We start from the raw sequence: 21,415 nt of genomic DNA, 5'->3' as shown, positions 1-21,415 counted from the left end.
AAATACGTTGTCAAAATGAATGTCCTAATTTGATTTTGTGTCGATTTTGGATGTAATCCTCATTAGTCATAAACTACTAATTAGTGTATTATTTAATTGAGTGTATCTGACTATATGTGTATTCATTATTAAGGGTATAAAGTTTCACTTTCTCAAAACAAATGCAATCCAATTTTTTGCGATAATAAATAAACAAACAAAGCATTATGATCCCATTAATTGTTGGTGCAGTGGTTATTGGGACTGCACTTGATAAGAATGATCGTGTCAGATCTTTCACAATAACAATTGAGAGAGAATTAGAAGTTAACCAACCAAAACTAAACCCCAAATCTAAATTAGCTCAATTGGTGAACTAGGTATAAACATAGAAAAAAAAACTTTAAACGCAAACCATTATCGACTGAACACGTCATCAAACCCCTTCTAAAACCCACTGACTAATCACTGGACTGACTAGTTACTCCACCAAAAATACCCAAATCAAATGACAATCTCCAGCACCATCTACCGCCGCATCACCAATGTTCGCACCTTCTTCTCCTTCAAATCCTCCATCACTTCAAAACCCACCACCACCCCAACCACCACCAAGAAACCTCCTCTTCTCTACAAACCCAACAACCCCTCAAACGACGCCGTTTCCCTGCAACTCCTCTCATGGGGTCGAGGTTCATCAGGTCAACTCGGCAGTGGAACCGAGCAAACTCGCATTTACCCAACCCCAGTTGCTTCCCTCCTCGTCCCTCCTTCGTTCCGTCTCTCTCCATCTCCTGGGTCTCGCTCTCCTCCATTGTCGGAAAAATCGGGGTTTGAGGTCGGAATTTCATGTGGGTTGTTTCATTCTGCGGTTTTGATTGATGGGCAGTTCTGGGTTTGGGGTAAAGGTGATGGTGGTAGATTAGGGTTAGGTCATGAAGATTCTGTGTTTGTTCCTACTTTGAATCCTCATTTGACTGGTGTTAAGGGTTTGGCTCTTGGTGGCCTTCACTCTGTTGCTCTCACTTCTCTTGGACAAATCTTTACTTGGTCAGTTTTCTTTCTTTCTTGATTGTTGTTTGTTTTGTGGTTAGTTTGATTTGAAAATTCTTCCTGTTTGGATCGTATTGTCCTGGAATTGTTTTTGTTAGAGAGTTGAAAGTAATTGGAATTGTTGTTGTTGTTGTTACTTATATCATGATTATCTAATTAGTGAAGTTTGTGTTGAATTTATATAATGGTTTATTGAGTTGATTAGTTTGATGAAATTCTACATGTGAGATTGTACAAAAGATAATTGCATAAAGTATTAGTATTAGTGTAGGATTATGGGGTGAAGATTATAATTCATAATGTATTAATGTTGGATGTTTGTGTGATGGTTACCAGGGATTAACATGCAAAAATAAATCAAGATTGTGCAATTGTGCATACAATCGGGTTAACAGTTCTAGGAAAAAAGAGAAATATAATTATGTCAACAATTTTTTCAATTATATATTTTCAGCTCTATTACAAAAGTTTCACTTGATTTGCAAAAATTGTACATCTTTGAGATCATCTGGATGGATCTAATGGTCGCCACGCATCAATAGATGGTGTAGTTCAGACAACTTTAGAGTTTAGAGGAATATTTTTTTTTTTACAAACATGAGATCAGTTATAGGAGAGTTCTTCAACAAAATGAGTATAGTTTCTTTTACTTCTCTAGTAGGTTCTTGAGTTTATCAGTTCTACCTAGGCCTGTTCACGGATCGGATATCATAAAATTGATATCCAAATCCGATCCGAAAATTTCGGATATCATAAAATTGATATCCAAATCCGATCCGAAAATTTCGGATATCCAAAATTTTCGGATCGGATGCTTCGGATATCCATTATCCAATATTAAGTAAAATTGGTTATGATTACTTTCTAAATTTCACTAATTTTACCGCTTTTTTATCGCTAAGTTGTACAACATATTTTAACAAAATAGTAGTCTTTTTGCAATAAATATTATCATCAAATATATTAAGAATATTATAATAAGTTAATAATACAGGGTTAGTTTTATATGAACAATTTAAAAATTTTATATATATTTCACTATTTCAGCCTTTGTATTTCGGATATCGGATATCTGAAATTTTGAAATCAATATCCAAATCCGCACCCGATATCCGCTTTTTCGGATCGGATATCCAAAAATTCGGATCGGTTGCAGATCGGATTATCGGATAGTTTTGTACAGGCCTAGTTCTACCTATGTTGGGCCAGGGGTATGGGATCGGTTGGGTTAAATGTTTGCAATTTCAATCATGCAATAATAGTGAGGTTTGTTTACAAATTCCAATCGATGTTGATTTGAAATGCACCATCATTTGCTACTTCACACTAAGAATTACATTTAGTTTACTGATTTAGTTTAATTTGGTCCATTGTAATATGAGGCCAAATACTCTTTTGCTTCGTTGGATATGACATGTAATACTCATCAAGTCAAGGAGGGTTAAAAGGCCAAAATCATCACTCGACAAAGAGATTGTGTTTCATAGATTATTTGGTTTCAATTCTACAAAATCATGAATGAATTTTTAAAATTTCTGCAAAGCTTGATGGTTTTACCTTTGAATAATGAAGTTTGCAGGGGCTATGGTGGTTTTGGTGCTCTTGGTCATTCCGTCTTCACAAGGGAATTGATTCCTAGGCTAGTTGAAGGTCCTTGGACAGAAAAAATTAAACATATATCGACTAGTGGAACACATACTGCTGCTGTCTCTGTATCAGGTGTGTTGATTGTGTGCAGAAAATTTCCCTTGTGTTGCTCTATTGGGGCTATGCTGTATTTTCTCCATTTCTCTGTATGTGTTCTGTCTTTTCCTTTATTTATTTATTTATTTATTTTTTTTTTTTTTTTGGTGGAGTGTTATATGAGGAGGTATTTTGCATGATACCTTGTCCACAAAATCTCATTTAAGCTATTGCAATAGATTCTCCTTTCTCGATTTGATAACTTTAATTCTTTAACTTGACACGGGACCCATTTGATCTTTCAAGGTTTGCCACATGTACGTAGAAATAGTGATGCACTTTATGTGTCTATCTTGATAATTCTCTTTAGATAGTGAATAATCTAAATTTGCTTTTCTTTGCTTCTAGCTGCCAAGAGGGCATGATTGCGATTTACTTTTCATTTCATTACAGGTGAGATATACACTTGGGGACGAGAAGAAGGAGACGGTAGATTAGGTCGTGGTCCTGGACGTGGCCCTGACCAAACTGGTGGGCTTAGTGTCCCAGGCAAAGTAAAAGGAATGCCGGTTCCTGCTGCTGCTGTGGCGTGTGGGGGTTTTTTCACAATGGCACTGACAGAAGAAGGGAAACTTTGGTGCTGGGGAGGTAACTTCTTTTTTCTCATCTAGATGACTTTAGGCTATTGTTATTCACATATGATGTTATATGATTTCTGATGAAAGTTACATGACATTATCTTGGACTCAGATTACTCTTCATCCTGAATCTCTGATAGCTTTATTATGATCTAGTTTTAATAATTCACTCCACATCCACAAATTTTTTCTATTGATAGCTCTTCTATTATATATTCTCCATGAAAGTGAAAGCATTTTCCATTCTTGATTTCATTCTCTGCTCGCTCACCATTGGATTTGCTACAATGGACATATACATCTTTCACTTGGTTAAGGATACTTTATTATGTTCACTTTAGTATTCCACTATTTTACCTGTTCTTGAAGTGTTCAACTCACTTTGTTGTTTTGTCCCTTCAACTGGCTCGTACTGATGTTCTCCATCTTATTGGGTTTCTAATTTGAGGTATTCAGTAGTATTACATGCTTTTTTCGTGAAAATTAATCTACAATCTCTACATAGTCGAATATTAAAGTTCTCTTTTTTATATATTAAACTAGTTTTATGCCCGGGCAATGCCCCCGGATTGTTGATAAAAACTTAAATCTACTGATTAAGTCTTATTTTTACTAATTCTCTATTATTTTTTAAAATAAATTAAATATATTATAAATGGATCTTGTTTAAAAGAACTTTTTAAAACGAATTTTATGATGAAAATAGAATCGAATTATAGGATATTTATTAAAAGTTAGGATTAATTTTGTATATATGAAATATTAGAAGTATATCGATAATAAAACTCTATTCAACATTTTTATCTTAAAAAGTTTATCCAAAATTCGCTTACTTAGCATCAAATGTGTCACAATAATACTTATTTGTCGCCTAAGTGACGCGACACTTGGCGAAAAACTGGAATGTCAAGTGTCGCTGTCTCGTGGCCTGACTGCGAGACTGACTTTATTTATTAGTGATATGATATAAATTTGGATCTGTGACAATTGTATCCTCTTTTAGGGGGAAAGGAAAAAGAAGAAACCTGAATGATTTTCAAAAGTTCTAGCTGTTGCAGAGTACTGAATGCTCACTGTTTGTACTTAATGATATAAATAAATGTACAATCCTATTGTGCTCAGAACTTATGATCCTGCTGCTACTATAGCGTTGTATCATTAGATTACATCTTTTTGTTTTGTTCTGGCAGCCAATTCCAACTATGAGCTTGGAACGGGGGATAAAGTGGGTGGTTGGCAACCAAGACTTAATTCTTACCTTGAAGACATGCGTATTGTCCAAATAGCTTGTGGTGGATATCATTCTCTTGCTCTGACTGGTTAGTTCAAGAATCTTACGCTGCTATAATTCCGCTTTAATTTTTCTCGCTTTATAATATCTAAATGCATGTACTATCTGATCCCAGAGGGCGGTAAGGTGCTTTCATGGGGACACGGTGGACACGGTCAGTTGGGTCATACTTCTATCCAAAATCAGAAGGTGCCTACAATGATTGAGGCTCTGGCTGACGAGTGTGTTACCTCAATTGCCTGTGGAGGCTCGGCTTCAGCAGCTGTAACAGGTTATGACTTGCATATGTTTTCATTTTATGTTATCAGGGGTCAGGGACTAAGGGAGATGAAGTGGGGTGTTGCAACATGCAAAGAATGGTCCTGAGTCACATACTTTATACAAATAAATTTTGTTGTGCTTATACTGCTTAAGATGGTTGCATTTTTCCTTGGCTCCTTCCTGACAAGCGTTTCAAAATAACGCAAATAAGTCTCAAACCCTTTGCCCCCTCCGTTTTTACTCAGTATTGGAGAGGTTGAACACCTTATTCCACTGATACTCACTTTTGTCCGGAAATAATAGTCAAATGTAACACTTTGGGAAGTTAGGTTGAAATTCTATATAATATTGTGATCTTTGATGGGGAGATCCTGGAAATGGCCCAATCAGGAATTTTGGATCAGCAAGTCAGTGTGACTTTTATATGTGCTTGGTTGATATAATTTTAGTTTTCCAAGGGGGGGTGGGTGTGTATATAGAGACTCCAGTTTTGAGTCATCTGTTTGCTCTTTGTAATATTTTAATGTTCATAGAGGCCAGAGAAAGACGCCATACACTTTCATGCCTTTTGCTTCGGTGATACTGAAACTGACATTGATCTTTTCAAACAGCGACAGGGAAGCTGTTCATGTGGGGAAACGCAAAGGATTCTCAATTAGGGGTTCCTGGGTTACCTGAGATAAATCCTTCTCCTGTTGAAGTGAACTTTCTGATGGAAGATGATGGCTTGGGGCCTCACAATGTTCTTTCTGTTGCCGTCGGAGCATCGCATGCCTTGTGTTTAGTTTCGAGATCAAGCTGCAAAGAATGAAATACGAACTCTGGTAGATGTTTTTTGTTCATGATGAATAGTAAAATAAGTAACAAAATACCTCTGTCCAGGTAATCCCTGTAGGGTCCTTGACATAAAAAGAGGAATTGTTATTGCTTAGGATAAGTGAATCATCAAAGTTTAGTTGTTTTAGATTCAAGGTTGAACATGCAATTTTGCGCCCTACTCCCCCTCCCCCTCCCCCTCTCTATTCTCCTTTTGTACGTAATCCGATTTTGGCGTTTTCCCCACAATTGGGTGAAAGGACGAGCAACCAAGCCACAAAGTATCAAGGGCGTTTGCTGCTGTACGTGCACTTTTTATCTGTGTAATAACATACAACCCTGTAAATCTCTAGAAATACTCCCACAATCCGGGTTTTGCTGGTCTGTGATACACTTTTTTTTTTACTCAACTATATGAAGTAATGCATACTGTTCTTTTTTTCTTTGAATTTTTTTGCTCCCTCTTGGTATAAGCAATGTATATTATGGAGAAAGTCTTTCTCCAATAATTGTCCATTGGTACTTTTAGCCTTTATACTGGTATAGATATTGTACCAACATGAGATCTTTCAAATACCAAGTCTTTAGAAAAGTGCGGCCTGATTTTCACAGCACCGCCAGGGAGCACAGGGAAACAGAGGTTTCACCTCTCGGTGGCCCAGGAAAAATAAAACAGCAAGTTTGGTCGGTGAGTGGGCTGGTGGGTTTGGGAGGTGGAAGAGAGATTTGGACAAGAGGGCTTTTTGTGCTAAAATAACTACTTATTAAGCAGTTAGAATTAAGATGGCTCATGCCTTTAATGGTGGGTTCCAGTCTTGCCGATCCTCCCATGGTAAGACAGAAGTCCGCTATGGTCATGCCTCCAAAATCATCTTTTTCTCTAACAAAAATTTGTTTTTGAGTAGTCAAATCCCCGGAAAAGTTTTGCACACCATTTGCTAAAGATTGCCGGTTTCTTTGGATTATTAAAATGTCAATTTATTGAAATGTAATGGAGTCGAGAAACGAACTCATACCACCTGGTTCAGCGGGGCAAACACCCCTTCGTTTCATCTTTACAATTAAGTTGATGCCTGGGGGGTACAAAAGGTTGGAAAAGATAAAGATAACCGCCTGTTACTAAGACAACCGCGAGAAAAATTTGAGAGAACTCGTATCATTGTGAGATTCTCCTTGTCAAATTTATACTTCACCAGTGCCAATGCCAATTTATATGCATATTTTCTCCATCAAAATTGGAGCTGACATTCAAAAAAAACGTTTTTGGAAATCATGTAGAAACCAAGTCAGACTATGGAAATCAAGAAACACTATCAACTGGATGCTGCTTTCACAGCCTTTTCAGCTGCATCATCGAGGTCTTCAGCTGTTATGATGGTCATATTACTCTCCTGCAAATATAAGTTCATTCATGATCACCCGAAAAGAATATAAATCCCAATTGCTTAAAACGAAAATATATCTAAAACAGCAAGATCAATTTACCTTCAATATTCTCTTTCCCTGGTCAACATTTGTCCCTTCAAGCCGAACAACCAAAGGTACCTTCAACGAGACCTATTCAAATATGAGATGAAGTTAGCTTCAAAAGCAAGTTTCAAGATTAGCAACATATTTGTACAGAAACAATACATTGAACAACAAAATTTAGCATTTTTTAAGCCTTCGCCAAACTTTACATTCTTGTATATAACAGCTCTACTCCATGATCACCAACGATCAGAAAATTCATAATTTGCCGAAAAATTTCAAGGAGATTTTGATGAAAATGAAAATGCATTTACAGAATAAGACAATGACATATCCTACCAGGAACAACGTCTTGTCAAGATTATCTTGTCCAGTTGCTCACTAAATAGTACTTCCTCCGTTCTAGTAATATTGCAACAGCTGGACTTTTACACTATTCATCACGTTTGCTTGACCACATATTATGATTTATACGTAAAGTAAAATTTAGTCATGTAGGGTCTTGTTAAATTCGTCTCGTAAAATACTTTCACAATATCAACTTTTATATCTTTTACTCTTATATAATTCTAGATATTTAGCATATAAAATGTGCTTTGGAATGCGTAATTTCATCCTTGTTGCAATATTTGTGGAAACAGAGGAAGTAGTATATTTTGAGAGCTTCAAGAGAAGTAACCTTTCAAAAGGCCATATATGGCCATTCCTTGTGTGACATTCTATTAGCATTGAGCGAAGACAAGACAACTAAGACCGCCCGGCGCCAGATACAGATCCTACCACTGTAGGGGAGTAAACTTACCTCAAACTGGTTCAGGATCTTGTAAAATGCTACTACATAAACTAAAAAGGTTCCAACTGTCAAATCTTAAAGTCATGCTTATTACAAACAAACCTATCTAAATCTACACAAAGTCAATCACCTGCTTTTCTCCTTCCATCCTAATGTGGTTTATATTTACACCAACTACAAACGGTTATTATATCGTCTATGTTGTGAGTTTCAAGACCTCTCTTCTACAGGCTACAGCTCATCTAGTACTTGGGAATAGGGATCAGATCACAGCCACACAGGGGTATTATTAGTACATCAGGGTGGAAAAATTTCTTGAATCATAACAGCTGCCAAAATGGTGTCAGATGTATCTAATATAAAAACAAAAATATTTTTTGTTTGCAATTTTACCTGTTTTGCAGCATTTACGATCCCACTGGCTATAACATCACACTTCATGATTCCTCCAAAAATGTTCACCATAATTGCCTTTACTCTCTCATCAGAAGTCAATATCTTAAATGCTTCAACCACCTGTTCCACACATTAGCAATTAATAACTAGCCAAAGAGTTCATGCAGTAACAACAACAGCCATCTAAACCAATTTATCAACCCTACTCCCACAAAATATAAATGGTAGTATGGTACCCCAAGACCTAAGATTCAATCTCATCTATTTCACTGCCCTTTGTGGCTCTTTATATATCAAACAAACCATTTACCTGATTTTCAGAAGCACTGCCACCAACATCTAAAAAGTTGGCAGGTGTTCCTCCATGCAACTTAATTATATCCATTGTGGCCATAGCCAACCCAGCTCCATTGACCATGCAACCAATCTCTCCATCCAGACCAATATAGTTCAAATCAGCTTTGGCAGCAGCAACCTGCCAATCAAGTGGAATTTATGTCATACTGTTAGAAGCCCCCAAAACAATAGAAAAAACCAGCTAATCAGACAATATATATGCAGAAACAATAACTGGCTTTTCCATAGTAACAAAAGATATACGAGAAGAGTTGGTAGATGCATGGCAATAAACAGGACAACTGAACAACATAATGTAAAGACATATTTACAATTAAATTAAAAAAAATTTAAAAAAAAGTCTGCCCATCCCCCACTCAAAATAAGATAATCCAGAAACAGAATTGTGTCATTAGGATGGATAAGCACAAAACTGCAATCTAGCATGACACGCAAGACATAATGAAAGGTAGCAAACCAGTAACCCTAAAAAATACATGCTTCCCCCACAATCTATAGATCCAGTGTATAACTATAAGCATGATGGATACACCTCATTCGAAAATGAACATATTTCAAATCTTTTAAAAGCAGTTACAATAAGGTAAATTCAGAAAGATAAACAACTGCTGAAGTAGTTTAGTCTGTTCTCACAAAGGCAAGTAGCCGACTTCTAAAAAGCACATATCTGCATAAAAATAATGTGGAAAGGTCTTGCTATACAAGTGCAGACTGGAATAAACATAAAAGGAAGTACATCAACAAACAGCCCAGGAATAATTCAATTCTATATATTAAGCAAAATAGAAATTTCATGAGATACAGTCAACTGTAGCAGTTAATTTGAAACTTCCAACAGGCCATTTCATCTATGCAGCAGAAAGGACAGAGAATAAATCAATAAGTTATGCTGAATAGATAATAGCTAATGATTCCTGAAACAAACCTCGCGAGGATCCTCTTGTGATGTGTCGCGTAGAGCAAATATCTCTTTCTGACGAAATGCAGCATTGTCATCAAAATTGAGTTTAGCATCAGCAGCAACCAATTGGTTGTCAGAAGTCTCTGCAAGAGGATTGATCTGTCCAAGGAAAAAGAATAAGCATGTAGAGAATATAACCTAAGAATTACAAGCAGCTATATACAAAATGTATTTGTGCATACCTCCAGCATGGTGCAATCACATTCACAGAAAAGCTTATATAAGTTCTTCACTTGTTCAATGGAAGCCTGCTTATCAGCCGACTTGAGAGCAAGACCATCAACAACCTTAGCAGCATCTTCATCGGTAATACCTTTGAAAACATCAATAGGTACCTTAACCAAAAAAATTACATAATAATTACAAGTTTTGACACAAGAATAGCCATATAAAAATAAAAATAAAACAATTGTATCAGCACCTTGATGATCATGTCAGGATACTTTTCAGCAAGGTCTTCAATACTTGTTCCTCCTTTGCTGCAAGCAATTATAAGCTACAAATAGGTAACACAAGAAGGAAAAAAAATCAAAAGGATCCCAGTTAAAATTATACAAGGAGTATAACACAAGTGCTTTAAGACATTGTATGCAACAGTGTATAACTGTATATTCTAAGGAAATGAAGAGAGTTCAGGGACATACAGGACCAAGAGTAGTACGATCAAGCGTGATGGCAAAGTAAACTTCATTAGTCAGCGACATCTTTTCACACAAATAAAGCTGTTTATGCAGGAGGAGGTAAATTATGAGATCAAGTAATACAATTATCCAACTGTAGAGTACAGACCAGTAGGCTGTAGCATAACTACTACATCAGAAATTTTGAAAGCATGGATATAAAATAAACAGATAGATAAATTCTTCATAATACAGCTAATATTAGCACAAATGCAGAATAATCAACAGGAATGTTCATCAAAACACTCCATAGTTCTTGAAATGTTGTCAGCAGATAATGATATAATTCTTATAAAACATCCGTGCTAATAGACAAAAATCAGTTCATGATAATAACAAACTAAAAGAGTGAGATGGTTTCATTCAGGTGATGAAAGAAATGAAAAATTAGTTCATGACAGTAAAAAAACTATATGAAATGCTCGGTGAAGGACAATTCAGAGTCAGGATTGATAAAGTCATCCAAAATAAGAATGACTGAATAATCAAGATTTTGTAGAAATAAATCAAACTGTAAAAAATATGAACTGACTCCAAGACTCCATCATTGTTCAAAGAGCACAAAATTACTCCCTCTTTACATGCAATGAATTAGACACATATTTTAAACATATTATACCACCTGGGAGGACAAGTATACATTGGAAAATTAAATAATACTGAAGCCCACATATCTTTAAAGCACTCTAGTGACTCTACTTTGCTTAGAGTGTAACACTGTAACAACATTAATCTATAAATCGAGAGCATAGCACAGCTAATTTATATATCCCCTATCTTACAATATTAAATATATCAACATAACTAAGTACATATTATGTCCCTAGATTTTGTGTAGTGCCATGTGCCACACTCTAATTAAGGAAAAAACAGAGAAAACAACAAAGAATGCATTGCCTTCAAGTTTTAAAGTTATCAATCAATCCATAGCACAAATAAAAGAAGCACGTCCTTGTCAAAAACTGAGGATAATAAAATCGACAACCAAAGTACTACTTCCTCCGTCCCTTATTTTTTCCCCATAGGGGAGAAGTTACTTTTTTTATATTTTTGGTTGGGAAGAGTTGATGAGAGAGAAAAGTTGTGGGACCAAATGTAGTTGGTGTGAGACATATAACCATTTGTGGTATGGGGCAAACTTAAAGGAACAGACCATAAAGGTAACTAAGGCAAACATATAGGGATAGAGGAAGTGAATAAATGACATAGTTATAACCGAACAAAATTGTGCATAGTCATAAAATGAAAATCAGATGTAGAAGACAGATAACATAGGTGAGGAAGGGGGCAGGAGCAGGAAAAGAGCATAAAAATTCAAAGAATTAAATGTCTGAGTCTCTGAGAATCTGAGATAGTTTACTAAAAATGAAATTTCAACAACCATATTAGCTTCTCATATATCCAAGAACTCCTCAACCTATTCTAGAGACCAAGATGTAGATAAAACTTTACCTTGTTAACAGGTTTTCCCTGAGGCCCACTTTGTTTGGTGACCAATATCTGACCAAGCATCTTTCCTGGAAATAATTAGAGCATATGTAAAATATCAAAAATCAACAGAATCAATATTTGGAATTAAAGGCATAAGTAATTCCACGGATTTTCAAAAGATAAATTAAATGCCATATAGCCATCCAATAAGTAAAACTGCAGATAATCTTGGTTCCCAAAGATAAGAAACAGGGATGTTACCTACTCCAGCCAAACTTAAGTAAATGAAATCATGCATCGAGCTCAAGTAGCTCCTTCAAATATATAAATAAAATGACTCCATGCTCCAGCCATGACAAATAATAGATGTTTTAATAACCTATAGGTAGGCTTTAATATATTATATATAAAAGTATTACACAACTGGTCAATGCTATGAAATCATCCCAATCCCATAATCAAGGTATAAATGCAGTGTAGAATTCAACTGACATAAAGTTAACATAAGTAAATCACTTCTTCTATGTGTACATAAAGAAACAAATGAGATGCAAAAATGGCGATGTTCCAACAAACAACAAAATGCATACTAACAAGACAGAAGCACAAATAAGTAATTGGTCATGCAAATGAAAAATAAGGGGGTTAGTATGTGTACCAGCTATGTCTGCAGCTTGATCTGTCTTAACAATGTGAACTCCACCTTTTAACCCATTTTTAAATGTCCCTAATCCACGTCCACCAGCAAGAATTTGACTTTTAACAACCACCTTCACCAGAATAAAGGAAATCCATTTTATTATAAAATAATTGATATCAGGGTCTCACAACCAGAATGACGTGAGGGATAAAAAAAATTAACATAGAAATCAATCAACTAACAAAGTAACAGTTCAACATCCTAAACTTCCTCAGCCTCCAAATTATGGCAAGGTTGCAAGATACTACGTACATCACAAAAACAAGTAATTGTAATGTGCTTCAAGATTTTCTAGTATTTTACAAGTCCACCTACACAACAACATGCACCTATCTATGTCACGAACTGGAATTAGCTTAGGGATCAGGGAACGGTACGTAAGAAGAGGGAAAAGAAAGTGACCACAAAAAATATAAGTGAAATTGTGGAGGCATTTACAAAAAAATAGGAACAAACTGAATAATGAAACTACCCTTCACCCTGTCCACAGTAGAAGCCCGTTGAGATGTATTAAAGTAACGTTAATGTCTTTAACAAGATGACACTACTCAAAGCGAAGATAAGAGGTTGTAAACTTCAGCCTTGCACACAACATAAACAGATGGATCCCCAAGTAGCTCAATAGCAACCTCCACCCCCAAAACCAAAGTACTATTGCATAAACATATCCAAGCAAACAAACACAAAGCATACTGAAATCAACTCTCGACTAAAAGGCTATAAAAATCATAGAACTTACCTCATCCTGGCCTGCAAAAGATTCTTTGATGGCTTTTTGAACTTCGTCAACAGAAGATACGGCAACTCCTTTAGGAACATTGACACCATACTTGCTCATGAGCTCAGCACCCTGCATTCACAATCGCGCACGTACACAAACACACAAAGGAAATATATCATCATCATCATTGTTGTTCATAAATCGTTATCTACCCACATTCAGCACCAATAAAGCACACGGTTCAACTAAATTAGGTTTTTTCCTAGCTTATTTTGCTCAATTTGCTGAAACTACCCCCATTTTTTCCTTCATTTGCATTTAATCATCCAAAACAGGTATAGAAAAATCCTAAAAATTGCTAAAATATACACTTCGTATTACAATTACAAAATACAAAGAAATAACATCCCAAAATACAAATCAACATCAGCCATTGAAGTACACAAACTCAAAATTCAACATTCAAACTACGCAATATTTTTAATATCTTCAATTACATTTATACATCCAAAACAGGTATGAAAACTCTTGAAAATTACAAAAATGTAATTCACAAAACAAAATTAAAATCAACAAATACCTAATAACACTGATTAAAATCATTACAAATCCAAATTAAAATTACAAATGGTTGACGAACAAAGCGACTTACCTGATATTCGTGGATGTTGAGACGGCGGAGCTGCTGCTGCTGCTGCGGCCATTTTCCGGCGAAGGAGAGAGATTTAGAAAGGAGGTTTTTGAGCGATCCTCTAACCATTTTTGATAGATCGACGGCGATCTCACGAAGGAAGGAGAGAGAAAGGTGAGAGAAGTCCAACAGGTGTAGTACGAAGAAGAATGAAATTTTTTGGGACCCTAGTTTAGTTTCCCTTACTACGGACTTTTAGGAATGGGTTTCATAATTTGATTAGATTAGTCCGAGCTCTAAAATTTTTAGCCATTTTCTCATTTTGTAATGACAGAAATAGGGTAAATTTTACCCATATATTGTCTAATTTGATAAGGTATAGTCTATGAGATTATGACTGTGTTATACTCCCTTCATTTTATAGTAATCGCAACATTTTGACTGATACATATGATGATGCAAAACTGTGACCAATAATATTTGTAACTATATTACTAAAAAGTATAAAGCTTGATTTAATGCAAATATGCATAAAGACTAAACCAAAAATATTTTATATGACAACTTATGATTTTATACATTGATTTAAAGTATACTAAAAGTAAACATATAAATAGTGCAAAAATTGTTGCAATTATTATGAAACGAAGGGAGTAAAGTGTTATTCATGTTTAGAATGAAGTAAAGTCCACTATATACCTTTATATCAGAGTAATGTGGTGTGGAACTAACTTATGTTATTGGTATGCATAAGAAAACTACCAATTTGCCTTTGTGCACTATGCAAAGCTGAAACAAGCTCGATGGAAATAATTTTGTAAAAGGTTAGATAAGATCATGTTTGAATCAACATGATCAAATTGTTAATGTTTGAATAGGGATTGGGTAATAAGGAGTATACTATATTCAATATTTAATTTATCAAAATGGAATGATTTACATGAACGTAACTTTGTAATTTTGTGATATATAGATAATTAGATAGGCAAGATAACTCTGTTAAAATTTAAAATATAAATGTATATATGTTGAAAACAACACGCACGGACTTGCTGACATTGGGCCGGGGTAGCTTGTTCTTGCTTGCATCTGTTAGCTTCAGCACGGATGTGCTCAATGTGGGTATGTGGCACATCATGCTACCTTTCTCCTTGGCTTCTTTCCTTCATTGTTTCTTCTCCTTTACTTCATTCTTTCTTTTTATTAGCTTCTTTCATTCTATAGCTCCAAGGAATGTCTTTAAACTTCAACATACACTTAAAACCATAAAGAGTCCCGTTATCGATACAGAGGTAATAAAGATCTAAGAAATCGATTCTCGCAAAATCAAGGATTGAGATACACTCTAAAATCAAGTTGTGATTATAAGAAGTATTACAAATCGGGTCGTTCTTCAACATACTTGTTATTTTATATACGAGGAGGCGAGGACTTTTTTTTTTTTTTTTTGATAAAAATGGACAGGACTAGGCAGTTTGGTCCATAAAAATGATACATATGGCATGATGCTGGGAGCTGAGGCCCAAGTTATTTAGACAAAGACTTGTTCCCAACATTTTTGGCTTGTTGAATGATGTTGTTTACTAGGGCCATACACTCATACTCCGTTACTCTGAAGTTACCTCTTGACAGTTGACACTTGTATCCAAAATTTTCTCCGGTTGTTACTTGTTGCATTACTCGCATATGGACATGTCATATAATTCACTTCTATTTTTCTTAGAGTTGTAATACGTTGAATAGCCATATTGTGTAATCCTTGTATTAAAAATCTTTTCATTATATAACAAACACTATATATATATATATATATATATATATATATATATATATATATATGTATATATACACTTATTATATTGACTTTGAAGTGTATGAACGCTACAAAGTGCAAATATAATATTTGTCTAGTTAAATTTTCATTTATTTTATGGCTCATACTCATATAATTTGATAATTGATACGATAGCAACTAAACAAGTTGGTAAATATATATAGAACCCCAATAGTGAATTATGAGATTTATTTGTGAGGTTATTAAATAAATTTCTCTTGCATAAAATTACTTATTATATGTAAAAGCATTTCAAAATTTGTTATATTCAGAAAACTCATATATAGCTACTTGAAAGAGGAACAATGACATATCGATATTATGGTGTAATAATTTGAAAGCGAGTGACCATTGATATACTAGTATAAAGGAACTTCAATCATGTGATGCTCTTAAAACTCCACAACAATTTAACATAATTATAATGCTCGAATGCTCAATCAATCATACATCAAAAGAAAAAAGTTAAACCCTAGGCTAGAAAAAGGCTAACAATATTACCTTGGCAATTCAATCATACACCCCTTGTCCCTTGACATTTAATTTGTAGATTCTCTCACGTGAATAATAATACAAATTAACCCATAGAAATATAGAATAGTCATTTAGTACCTTACTAGCTACCTTTCTCGATATATGAAACTTGTTCCATTATGCTTTACTCATGTACACCATACGTACTACACGGAGTACTACATACCTTCTTATTGTATCCTTTTTTTTTTTCTTTTTCTTTTTTTTTTTTTTTTTAATATCCTCACACTTATTATTCATGTGGACATACTAATAAAAATTTGACTAAGTGATTTATGTATAAAATTATACTCATACTTTGTAAATTATTTTATGTAATATTATGCATCAAATGTGTGATTTTATTGAATTCGTATCAAAATATGCTCCGATTTTTATATTTTTTTTATATATGATTATCAACTAATCTGATCATAGGTAAATTTCGATCCAATCCTTTCACATACTACACGTTAAACATTATATATAAATAATTAAAGATACAAATTGTCAAGTAGTGTTAGAAACCATCATAACACTAGCGTAAAATATAACATGAACTTTATTCACCAAAACTTTTATCACTTAAAAAGACATAAATGAAAAAAAAAAAAAAAAAAAAGAACTAATAAGCAGGACATTGGAATCCAGGAGGAGGAGTCTTGCCACAATCAACCAAAACTTGAAGAGCAATAGGAAGAATAATGTTAATATTCAAAAGCTTAGCCCTAATTGTGGTGCAAAGACAAACTGCAGCATCTAAACCAACTAGACCACCTAACACAGGACAACATGCATCCTTAGCACCACTTCCTATGCCAATGTGTATTAGTCCTCCTAGCACGTCAACACATGCATTCAACTTAAGGGAGTCAATGGAGCATGTTGGTTGTTTCGAAGGCGGTGGTGGGCATGGTGTTTCCGGTGATGGTACCGGGGTTGTTGGTGGAGTTGGGCTTACACTTGGGGGTGTTGGTGTGTATGGTGGGGTTACTACTGGGGGTGTTGGTGTTGGTGTGTATGGTGGGCTCACACTTGGAGGTGTTGGTGTGTATGGTGGGCTCACACTGGGTGGTGTTGGTGTATAAGGTGGGCTCACACTTGGTGGTGTTGGTGTGTAAGGTGGGCTCACACTTGGTGGTTTTGGTGTGTATGGTGGGCTCACACTTGGTGGTTTTGGTGTGAATGGTGGGCTCACACTTGGTGGTTTTGGTGTGTATGGTGGGCTCACACTTGGCGGTTTAGGTGTGTAGGGTGGGCTATATGGTGGGCTCGGTTTTGGTGTGTATGGTGGGCTCACAACCGGGGGTTTAGGGGTATAGGGTGGGCTCGGTTTTGGTGTGTATGGTGGGCTCACAATGGGGGGTTTAGGAGTGTAAGGTGGGCTGTATGGAGGGCTTACAACGGGTGGTTTCGGGTAATGCGGTGGGCTAACCGGAGGTTTAGGTGTGTAAGGTGGGGTCACAACAGGAGGTTTAGGGGTGTGAGGTGGTTTAGGAGTGTAAGGTGGGGTTACAACAGGAGGTTTAGGGGTATGATGAGGTGGTTTAGGAGTGTAAGGAGGAGACTTGGGAGGTGAACCTGTAGGGGGTTTAGGTGTGTAAGGTGGTTTGTAAGGATGGTGAGGTGGTTTCGAGGAAGGCGGCTTAGGTGGTTTGTAGGGATGATGAGGTGGTTTGTAAGGATGGTGAGGTGGTTTATGGGGTGGTTGTTGATGAGGTGGTTTGTAAGGATGGTGAGGTGGTTGTTGATGAGGTGGTTTGTGAGGATAGCTCGGCGGCTTTCCGGAGGGAGAATGAGGTGGTTTATGGGGTTGATCATGATGAGGAGGTTTATGAGGGTAGCTCGGCGGCTTTCCGGAGGGCGAATGAGGCGGCTTCGAGTGTGGTGGATGCTCAGGAGGGGGACAAGCTGGCTTGGGTGGCTTAGGAGGTGGTTGATATGGGCAATAAGGGCATGCTAAAGTAGTGAAAAATGTACCAAAATTAAAAAGAAGGAAAAGAGTAAGTAATGAAAATGCTCCCATATTTGAGAGCTTAAGAATGACCAATGAGTGATAAGAGTGAGAATAAGAGTGGCCTTCTTATAGGAAAATCCAACGTGAAATTGAGTCACAAGATGAATGAATGAGGGGGTGAGGTATAGCTGTAACTCTGTAAGTACAAAAGTTTGTTACCTATTTAAAGAAATAATAAGTAATAGAAATTTAACGTTAGTTTACTCCAACTTTCTATCTTTGCTTAAAATGATATGCAATGGTGTGTAATGTACTTTGTAAGAATTTGTTTAGTTATCATCAACACTTCTTCTATCATTACACTACCAAGAATAACATAAGATATTGTTTACTACGGGTTGTTAAAATAAAGTTGAAAGGGTTGCTAATATTTGAACTTTACACTAATCCCATGAAACTACATTTCATCCATCTTATGATATTACATTGGTTTGTATTATGTAACTTTTACATACATTAGAGTATTGAGTATTATTGCATATACTACTTTTGCGTCTAAAACTTATTTTATAATTTGTTTTATAGTTTTATACTTGTATGGTTAGATATTTTACAAGCTAAAGAGATCTAATTCTATAGGAGGTTTACAAGATGAGGAGTTTTTTACTTATTAGAACATGGTATCCATGCAAAAATAACGTTTGGTAGATATGAGAAGTGGAACATTTCACCAAAAGTTTTACTGGCTAGGGATCTATGTAAGTAACTTGCTCCATATTATAAGAAATAAAACTTTTTAGCAAGTTTTACAACTTTTACCTCTTATATTTTTACCTAATAGTTAATTTCACTTTCTTACAAATTCCTTGAAATCTTTTTACTTTTCAAAATATTTGATATCAATCAAACAATCACTTCATCTGTAAGAATGGAACCCATTATTAGCGCCAAGCAAAATGTCGCCCTAATTTTAACAAATGGTTAGAGTTTTCTTAGTTTAATTTGAGATGTACAAGTTAGAAGCAAATGCCCTTTTGATAGCCCCTTGTCTTGCCGTCGTTGGATTTATATGGAAAAATGATATACATTTTCGCTTTGTCGATTTTGTTGACTAGGGATTAGTAAGACGGGCAACAACTTGGATAATTTTTGGATTTTTTTTAATAATGGGGTACTCTTGTTTCACCAAGTCAAGACTAATTATTTTATAATTAACCTATTCCATCTCAATTTACTTGTTCCCTAATCATTTACAACTTTTATACTGATAAGAAAAAAATTAATGTATAGATAAGAAAAAATAAAAGGGTTATAAGACCTAACTTGAGTATAAGTTTCTGTAAAAAGAAAATATAACAAGTAAATTAACACATTTAAAAAAGAAAAACAGGGTCCGTTCTTTGTGGCTCTCTAAATATCAAAAAAAAAAAAAAAAAAAAAAAAAAAATTGAGACGAAAAGAGTATATTAGTGAAAGGTTTTCAATAATTGAGATATGAACATTAGCAAGTAGTGCCTTTAATAATTTAATGGCATAAAAAAAAGACAAGAACAATAGAGTCCGTGACTTAGCATATACTGTAGTCTTAAAGCCATGTGAAGCCACACCAATGCACACAAATATCCATGCAAATATGTAAATTGAACAAAATAATAGTCACTTGACTTTCCTATAATTTTAGTGGTTGTTAGCTAAGGGGAGGTTGGATCCCTTCTTTTTTTTTTTTTTTTTTTTGTGTACTTGGATAATGTGGAAAATCTATATTCATCTGATCTTATATCTCATTATATTGTTTTCCTCAAAAGAAAAAAAAAAAAAAAATCTCATTATATTGTTTATATTGTACGAAGTATTAATAATAATCTCAATAGAAGTGAATTCAGAAAAGGGTTTATGCATAGTAGTTGTACACTTGATTGCCGTCCAAAGAGAATTTAGACAAGGGTTTATGACTTTATGTATATATATAGTTCGTTGTACACTTGACATGCTTGGCGAATTGTCAATTTGCCGGATGATTGATAATAAATAGAGATAATGGTAGTGAATTGACGCTTTATTCTATGTAATTTAAGAATATTATTTATAAAATATTTTTAAATTTAGAATTTGTTATATTTAGTACCATAGGAAAGAACTCAATTTTAGATGTTCATGAGCTAAAACACAACTATCTTTACATTCAATTAACTATATATATAGTAAAGATTTGCACAATACTACTTATTAGGTTCTTAAGATATTAGCTATGATTTCTTGTAAAAATATCATAATTAATAGCATAAAAATGTATTCTTAGATTATTGTAATTATCAAACTCAAACTTAATTTTAAGCACAATTGATTTCGAAAATTTGAGCTCGGAAAGCTCAATCCTCCACTCTAGCCAGCTCGGATGTTAGTTAGCCACTTAGCTTAGCCGAGCAACACTAAATAAAGCTTGGTTCATTAGCCACCGTATCATACTCTCTTAGTCTCTTAATAGTTCATATTTTACTTTTTATGGTAAAATTTTAAGTATCTAACCATATAAATTTAAATGTAACATACTCAATAATAATGAAAAACATGCATGTATCATCATTTATGGATTACAAAACATCCAATATTCTTTGCATGTAATAAATATAGTACATTATAATAATTAAAAATTAAACAATACTCCATAATAATTGAGCAAAACAACTCATGTTACTCATCTCATCGAAAATGGTACGAAAATATGAAAATGAAAGTCGACAACTTAATAAGGTCACGTCTTAATTAAAAAGTCTTTCAATCGATTATTCTCCAGTAGATTATGCATGTGTGAATATTAATGAATTTTCTAAAAATTGAAGTAAAATTGATACAAGACAAAACCTTGATATTTGTTCGCCCTTTTCTATTGACAATTGGAGCCTTGCTTTGCATAAAAAAACAATTGGAGCCTTGCCTCATCTTCTAGGTAGGTGTTGTTGATTGTTGAATAATAATATAGATTGTCTCCATTTTCATAAATCCAAGATTCTTTTATATACTTTTTTTCCTTATAATTAAAAAAATTCGCCATTATCAATATAATTGGACCATCCTGTGTTCTATTTTCATTTGTAAATGTAGCTATAACTCTTGAAGTACATATGCTTGACTTTTTGCGTTTGGATTAATCGTGAATGTCTCCTTAGCAAAACTTGATAAAAACACTTGGTCTGACGATTGATTATACCTCTCATATTACCTTCTAGTACTAGAATCGACAATATATGAT

At 34.8% G+C, this 21,415-nt stretch overlaps 3 protein-coding genes across 3 annotated transcripts; 1 reads left to right on the top strand and 2 right to left on the bottom strand.

Moving 5' to 3' along the window:
• The first annotated feature begins 173 nt into the window (after window positions 1–173).
• Window positions 174–6,170, top strand: LOC110695122 (ultraviolet-B receptor UVR8-like). The gene is made up of 6 exons (XM_021872340.1): window positions 174–1,029; window positions 2,612–2,751; window positions 3,169–3,363; window positions 4,544–4,672; window positions 4,760–4,915; window positions 5,517–6,170. Exons 1-6 carry the CDS (start codon window positions 488–490, stop codon window positions 5,714–5,716), a joined length of 1,362 nt encoding a protein of 453 aa, XP_021728032.1. The 5' UTR covers window positions 174–487; the 3' UTR covers window positions 5,717–6,170.
• A 513-nt stretch (window positions 6,171–6,683) lies between these two features.
• Window positions 6,684–14,163, bottom strand: LOC110695123 (succinate--CoA ligase [ADP-forming] subunit beta, mitochondrial). The gene is made up of 12 exons (XM_021872342.1): window positions 13,883–14,163; window positions 13,249–13,359; window positions 12,468–12,579; window positions 11,831–11,895; window positions 10,343–10,420; window positions 10,120–10,194; window positions 9,881–10,033; window positions 9,663–9,797; window positions 8,691–8,855; window positions 8,378–8,500; window positions 7,207–7,278; window positions 6,684–7,112 (listed from the first exon to the last, which is right to left on the bottom strand). The coding sequence occupies exons 1-12, from the start codon at window positions 13,988–13,990 to the stop codon at window positions 7,035–7,037; spliced, it is 1,275 nt and encodes a 424-aa protein (XP_021728034.1). The 5' UTR covers window positions 13,991–14,163; the 3' UTR covers window positions 6,684–7,034.
• A 2,509-nt stretch (window positions 14,164–16,672) lies between these two features.
• On the bottom strand, window positions 16,673–18,290 carry LOC110695121 (36.4 kDa proline-rich protein-like). Its single transcript, XM_021872339.1, has one exon. It carries the CDS (start codon window positions 18,232–18,234, stop codon window positions 16,834–16,836), a length of 1,401 nt encoding a protein of 466 aa, XP_021728031.1. The 5' UTR covers window positions 18,235–18,290; the 3' UTR covers window positions 16,673–16,833.
• Window positions 18,291–21,415: the final 3,125 nt, after the last annotated feature.

The sequence above is a fragment of the Chenopodium quinoa genome, unplaced genomic scaffold (assembly GCF_001683475.1).
Source record: "Chenopodium quinoa cultivar QQ74 unplaced genomic scaffold, ASM168347v1, whole genome shotgun sequence".
NCBI classification, from domain to species: domain Eukaryota; kingdom Viridiplantae; phylum Streptophyta; class Magnoliopsida; order Caryophyllales; family Amaranthaceae; genus Chenopodium; species Chenopodium quinoa.
Note: the sequence above shows the minus strand (reverse complement) of the source record. Positions and strands in the feature narration are given on the sequence as shown.

Bases quoted from the DNA above. Each gene is read 5' to 3' on its own strand.
- LOC110695123 (XM_021872342.1), bottom strand. From the start codon at position 13,990: ATGGTTAGAGGATCGCTCAAAAACCTCCTTTCTAAATCTCTCTCCTTC. The intron at 10,421-11,830 runs GTAAAGTTTTAT...CTGCATAAACAG, and splicing joins AGGGAAAACCTGTTAACAAG to CTTTATTTGTGTGAAAAGAT. The intron at 9,798-9,880 runs GTATGCACAAAT...TTCCTTGGACAG, and splicing joins GTGATTGCACCATGCTGGAG to ATCAATCCTCTTGCAGAGAC.
- LOC110695122 (XM_021872340.1), top strand. From the start codon at position 488: ATGACAATCTCCAGCACCATCTACCGCCGCATCACCAATGTTCGCACC. The intron at 1,030-2,611 runs GTCAGTTTTCTT...TGAAGTTTGCAG, and splicing joins CTTGGACAAATCTTTACTTG to GGGCTATGGTGGTTTTGGTG. The intron at 4,673-4,759 runs GTTAGTTCAAGA...ATCTGATCCCAG, and splicing joins TCATTCTCTTGCTCTGACTG to AGGGCGGTAAGGTGCTTTCA.
- LOC110695121 (XM_021872339.1), bottom strand. From the start codon at position 18,234: ATGGGAGCATTTTCATTACTTACTCTTTTCCTTCTTTTTAATTTTGGT.